The 6,000-nt window shown below is 56.4% G+C and overlaps 1 protein-coding gene across 2 annotated transcripts in view; it reads left to right on the top strand.

Moving 5' to 3' along the window:
- The first annotated feature begins 4,793 nt into the window (after positions 1-4,793).
- Positions 4,794-6,000, top strand: part of ALX4 (ALX homeobox 4) — a 38,843-nt gene continuing 37,636 nt past the window's right edge. Inside the window, exons 1-2 of one of the 2 annotated variants that reach the window (XM_069017179.1) lie at positions 4,794-5,010; positions 5,103-5,501. In XM_069017179.1, coding sequence (XP_068873280.1) covers positions 5,105-5,501 — 397 coding nt within the window. In that variant the 5' untranslated portion in view covers positions 4,794-5,010; positions 5,103-5,104. Of the gene's footprint in view, positions 5,502-6,000 lie in introns of both variants that reach the window. The other variant, XM_069017178.1, reaches the window with a different exon arrangement.

Here is a 6,000-nt window from a genome sequence, read left to right as displayed (position 1 = left end):
CCCGCCGCCTCTCCTTGTGCCCCGCACGGAGAGATCTGGGGACCCCCGCCTCCCCCCCTCCTCCCCGAGCAGGCACCGAGGCCCTGCCATGAGCCGCTCAGTCCGCGGACCGGCAGCGGCCTGGGTCCGGCGGGTCCCTCACCCAGCGTCCCAGCGACCAAGCAGGTGCCCGCTTTGGTGACAACATACAGACACACAGGCACAGGTGGCCATGCGCACCTGTGGATCCTCATGGAGCACTCCGTCCCCGGGGCACCAGGGCTGGCCGCGCTGCGGAGTGGGGCCGAGGAGAGCCGCGGACAGCGCGGCTGCAGGGCCACGGCCGAAAGGCAGCAGGGTTGAGGAGTGAGAACATGTGGGAAGCGGAGCTCTCTTGCTGAGGTGGCGGTAAGAGGCAGCGGGGCAGGATCGGAGGAGGTGGACGGAAAAGCTTTGCCCGCACAAGCCCAGAGAGGCAAGGGCTAGCCTGGCCTCGGAGCCTGGTCCTTCCTCTTCCCCGGAAAGGAGGGGAGCGGGTCAGCTTCAGTTCTCTGCAAGCGCTTTCGTTACACGAGGAACGTGTTTTGATAACATTCGATGTTTACCCCCGAGGAAAGGCGCAAAAGGCAGGACAGCAAAGCGCCCGCGCCCCCAGCTCAGGCCCCAGCCGGTGCCCGGCAGGAGGCAGGAGCCAGAGCGCAAGGCGGCAGGTACCAGCGGGACGGTCACTAAGCAAGCTACACTCCCGAAATAAAGATGCAACCTTCGTCCCGTTGGAAAAAAAGTTGTTGGGGGAGATTAGCACGAGTACTTTTTCCCCTCACTCCCCCCTTGCAGTGGTGTTATAAATAGGTCGCCTTCAGATCTCGGTCCAGTACAAAAGGAGCCCGCAGCTCTGAAGTGATCACACAAACCAATCCGTTGGGGAAACAAACTCGAAACAGTTTCCAAGAGCAGGGATCTGCCAAATTGCCGGGAGGGAACGGTGTGAAAGATCCCCCCCAGTCTTCATCCCCCTCTCCAGTGAAATGACCCCGCTCCCTGAACCGAGGTATCTACTCTCCCACGACTCAGAGGGAGGGGGCAGAACCTGGGGTGCTGGATCCGGCACCCCGGAGTCCTGCCGTGACTCTTCTCAGCCATCCCGTCGCCTCTCCGGCTGCAGCCATCGGGAATACCAGGAAGACAGTGGAAGCTTGAGGAGACACCGCAGGTTTCCCTCGGCGGTGGCTGGGAAAGTGGGGAAGGGCATTCTTGCCTCCTCCCCCCGGCCTCCTGCGAGAGCCCGGGCTCGTTCCAGCAGCCATCCCTCCTGCCCGCTCCCCGCAGCCCTGCGCTGACGCGACCAGTGTGCAGGGACCAGCGGAAACCTCTGCCTTTTCCCTGGACTTGACACAAGCCAGAGTGTTTAAATCACACAGGAATAAAGGTTTATTTTTCTTCCAGAAATCGAAATGCGGGATACGCCCGCCATCGCCTGCGCCTCGCTACGGGTCCTCACCCGGGAGTGACGCCCGCTCTTGCCGCAGCGGAAAGGAAACGGCTCCTCGGAAACAAGCCAGTCAGGGCTGCCCTGGGCTGTCCCTTCTCCCTGGGGTGTCGCCGGCAAGCGACACCTGGAAAGCCCGGAACTGCAAATTCCTGACGATTCCCCCATCTATTACTCGGTCGGCGTGAGCTGCCGTCCATAAAGGCGGGACCGGTTGGCTCTCACAAGGGCTCCCGCAGCTCTGGGGGAGAAGGGACCCTCGGGAGTGACCCCTTCCAAAACCAACAGGGACCGTACCTGAAAATGGTCTCGGTATAAAGCCCACGTACACATGGAATTGGCAGCCGGTTGCTAGGGAGCGCAGACCTTTCGGCCGCTCTTTCGTCCTTCCCTTTTGGATGCATTTGATGCAGGGACAGGGCAGGTTTGGGGTCACTCAGAGAAAAAAATGATGAGATCGTGTTTCAAACGGCGCGCGTCCCTTTGTGCCCTTGCTCTGCGGATTCTCGGTCCCGCAGCCGGGAATGCGGGGAGACCGGGCGGGCAGAGCGCCGCGGCCGGATGGACACGCAGCCCCATCGCCTCGTTCAACGAGAGGGATGCTACAGGCTCCCTGTTTGCTTTTGCATTCGCAAAGCTCCGCTCCCGGCTCACGGGGGCTGAGGGGAATCCCCCGTCACACTTGCTGAGAGAACTGCATGCCAGACCTAGTCCAGCTAAACGAAAGCAGTCAAGAAAAGTGACTTCCCGGTTATTCCCCCCCAAGCCCGCTAGATCGCCAGGTATTTGCGCGCATCCTTTCCCGCCGTAACGATTCCCGAATTAACCTTCCGCTTCTAGGGACGCAAATTGGCTCTTAGAGAGAGGGTTTCAGTGCTGTCCTTTCCGAGGGCTGCGGATTAGCCCTGATTTGAAATTAATGGATTTTTCGTTATAGTTTAATGCAAGGAGGGGCTAGCCGAGTGCTCTGACCGAAGGGACCCTGGGCAGCCCTCCTTCGGCTCGGCCACGCTGCACTGCCTCTGCGAGCCAGTGCACTGCAGCGCTTCGGAATAAAAATTATATTTTTATATATATATATATATATATATATATTTAGAATATATATATAAACTCCTGCCCAATCCCCAAATCTTTCCCTTTAGTTTTTGCTCTTGCTGTTGTTTAACTTTGCTGAAGAGAAATCCCGCGGCCGAGTACAACGCTGTAGCATCTAGGACTGCCCTCACATCATTTCTTTCAGGGTCTTTCGTTCCTCAAAAACATTGCAGGGAAAGGAACTGGAAAACAAGTATTTAAAGTGCCCCTCCGCCGTGAGCGACTCTGCGAGGCCTCTGCGGAGGAGCTGGGGATGCGGGAGCTGAGGTGCTACCGGTACCCAGGGCAGCTGCCTGCCCTTCGGCGGAGCCGCTCGCAGACTGCCGGTACCGGCAGTACCCAGGCTCCCTTGGCCGCCTTGAAGCGGATTTTAGAAAGGCTTTCACGCATTGAGTTGGTTTGGTTTTTATTATGTCGTGGACGAGGGAAAGAAAGGGGCCTGCGGTGGGGTGGGCGAGTTTAGGAGGGGAGAAAGAAAGGACAAGAAAAGAATTAAGTAGAGGTAATAAAGAGAGTAAGGAAGGCAAATCCGCTGAAAGCTTTCTTGGACCAGAAAACTCAGCGAGCCCAGCGCTGCTCTGAGGGAAATTCGCAAAATGGTTTAAAATCTCGTAAATGAATCCGTCTCTGGATGTTTTTAACGACGATGTCGCTAGAAATCCCTTCTGCATCTAGGGGCGAGGGGTGGGCGCCTATTCTTGTCAGATCCGAGCTAATGAAAACGGCGGAGCCGGTCTTGCTCGTGGAGCAAAGGCCTGGAGGGTGGCGGTGGCCACGGGACCCTCCCGAGCCGTCGTCTCGGGGGTTGCATTCCCATTCTGCAGTCCCGCTCCCTCTTGAGCCGCATCCCGCTCCCCCCCGCACACACAGATATATACACACACACATGAAAGCCACCAGTTCCCCCCGCTCTGCACGGGGTGGGGGAAGCTACGCGCGAGAAGGGAGGACACATGGTCCGGGCCCCGGGGGGAGCCCACTGGGAGCCCAGAGCAGCCGCCGATCCCCCGCTCCCCTCCCGCAGCCGGCTCCGCTGCGGCCCGCACTCCCGAAGGGGTTAAGGTTCTTCTTGCCTTCCCTTTCCGTTAGTCTTTTTTTCTTTAATTTCGTTACTCTTTTCTTTTCTTTTCTTTTCTTTTCTTTTCTTTTCTTTTCTTTTCTTTTCTTTTCTTTTCTTTTCTTTTCTTTTCTTTTCTTTTCTTTTCTTTTCTTTTCTTTTCTTTTCTTTTCTTTTCTTTTCTTCCGAAGAACTGTGGATTTAGTTTGCGTAATATCTTTATTACTGAAAACTTCAAGGTAAGTGAGCAATAGAAACCAGATGTGGGGATGGGAGGAAGGCAGGGTAAGAGTATGTAAGGGGTAACAGGAGTTAACTGGGGGAGGAGGGGAATCAGGTTGAATGGGGGGGGGGGAGGACGACGAAAGGTGAGTATTGATTTATTTTTAAGCTCTTTCTGGGTTGTAATTGACCCCTCAAACCATAAAGGGCTTCTGCCAGCCTCTGTCCCTTTGCAAGTCACCTCTGGCAATCCCAGAAGCTTGGTCCAATTCTGTGTGCTTGGTGACCCTGTTAAAATCCGTCCCTGCTGCCCTCCCGTTTGGATCCAGTAGTTTTACACCTGAAGAGAGCATGTTTTTAGAGGTAAATAAATAATGACCATCATAAACGTGCGGCGAGATCCGACGGAGAGTTCGCCCGGCTCTGTGCGGGGCGACTCCGACACCGCCGTGTCACGGTAGGGAAACGGCTCACGGCATTGCTGGGAGAGCTGTCGGCCTTTAAGGGGTTAACGGGAGGGGGGAGGCTTAAAGGCAGATAGCTGCGGGGAAAATCCGTATTGCCTTTAATAGAGAGGAGAGGGTCGCAGAGGCGAGGGTCCCCACAGCTGGGGCAGGGAGCAGAGGAGAGAGCCGCAGTGAACAGAGCGTGTCACGACCATTAAATCGTCCCCGGCGCTTCCGCCGGCGCGGATCCCGCACTCATCCCTTCGTGGCGTTTATGTCATCTGCTTGATTTTCTGGTTTTTAATCATAAAAATTTCGGGGCTGGTTTGTTTTTCTGGTTTGGCTTATTTTTTATTTTTTTTTAAACACAAAAGATATGACCTCCACCCTCCCTCTGCTTCCACACACCCCCATACACACACACTCACACACACCCCTTCCTGGGCCCCCTCCCCTCCACTGTCATCATCTACATATTAATTGGGGGAGAGGTCTCCCTCTCTCTCTCTTTTTTTTTCCCTATGTGGTGGGGGGGAAAGTGCAGAGAAGAGCCTCTTTAGAGTGTAGTTTGGAGGGAGACATGGAGGGCAAGCGTATGTGAGAGTAGGGAGGGAGGGTAAGAAAAAGACCACTTTTACTGTGCGAGAACTTAAGGGGGTTTGGAGATCTGGTCAGCTTTCACGAACATCTGAATCCTCTTAGAGCTCCCCGGCCCAGCTGTGAGTGTGTGTCTATGCGAGAGGGAGAGAGAAAGAGTGGTTCCTGGTGCCCCTCCAAGCGCATTAAGGACACTCGGGCCTTTTAATTTTAGGAATGAATGCTGATACTTGTGTTTCTTATTGTGATCCGGCTGCCATGGATTCCTACTACAACGCAGCCTCCCAGGACACAGAAGGCTCCTCGCCTTTTAGGGCATTTCAAGCAAGTGACAAGTTCAGCCCTACTTTCCTGGCCAGCAAAGGACAAGGCTTTGGTGACAGCAGCACTAAGTGCCGGAGCCGCTACAGCCAGCAGGAATGTCAGTCCCTGGATGGCAGCGTGCAGGCTCCCGGCTCTGCCGGGGCTCCGGCCTCCTTTAACAAATACCCTCCGCAGCAGCAGCCGCCGCACCTCTACATGCAGCGAGGCCCCTGCAAAACCCCCCCGGACAGCAACATCAAGCTGCAAGAGAGTAGCGGCCACAACGGAGCCCTGCAGGTCTCCTGTTACGGTGAGTCCTTGGCGTGCGGCGGGGAAGCATTGGAGGAGAAAGCGGAGAGAGACTCCCGGGCCTGGGAAGGGCCTCCCGGGAACGTGGGGGGTGGCTGCTTGGCAGGACAAACCCTGCCGGGCTCAAGGAGACCTTGCCCGGCTCCGGCGCGCAGCCCCCTCTCGCCTCAGCGGGGGCCGCCGTGCCCCACGAATTTCTTCATTCCCAGCCGGGTCTGGAGCCCACGATGCCCGCGGGAAGCCACCTTCCCTCGTGTCCCGCTTAGCGGTAATCTTAATCGTAATTTCGGAATGCGGGCGATGCGCTCCCGCAAAGCGTTAGCTCTTGAGCAGTGCGGGGAGCTCCGCGGAAACCGGGACAGAAACAGAAATAGCGGAGCGCCGGGCTGTGCGATGTACTCTCCCCGGGGACGGTTTTCCACAGAAAGAATTTCTGGAAAATTTCACCGAAACCATCACTTTTCGCGGTAACGGCCTCTCCTGTCTCTCACTCACTCCCC

This window comes from Aphelocoma coerulescens, chromosome 5, assembly GCF_041296385.1.
Source record: "Aphelocoma coerulescens isolate FSJ_1873_10779 chromosome 5, UR_Acoe_1.0, whole genome shotgun sequence".
NCBI lineage: Eukaryota > Metazoa > Chordata > Aves > Passeriformes > Corvidae > Aphelocoma > Aphelocoma coerulescens.
The sequence above is the reverse complement of the archived record's forward strand: the minus strand, read 5'-3'. Positions and strand labels throughout refer to the sequence as shown.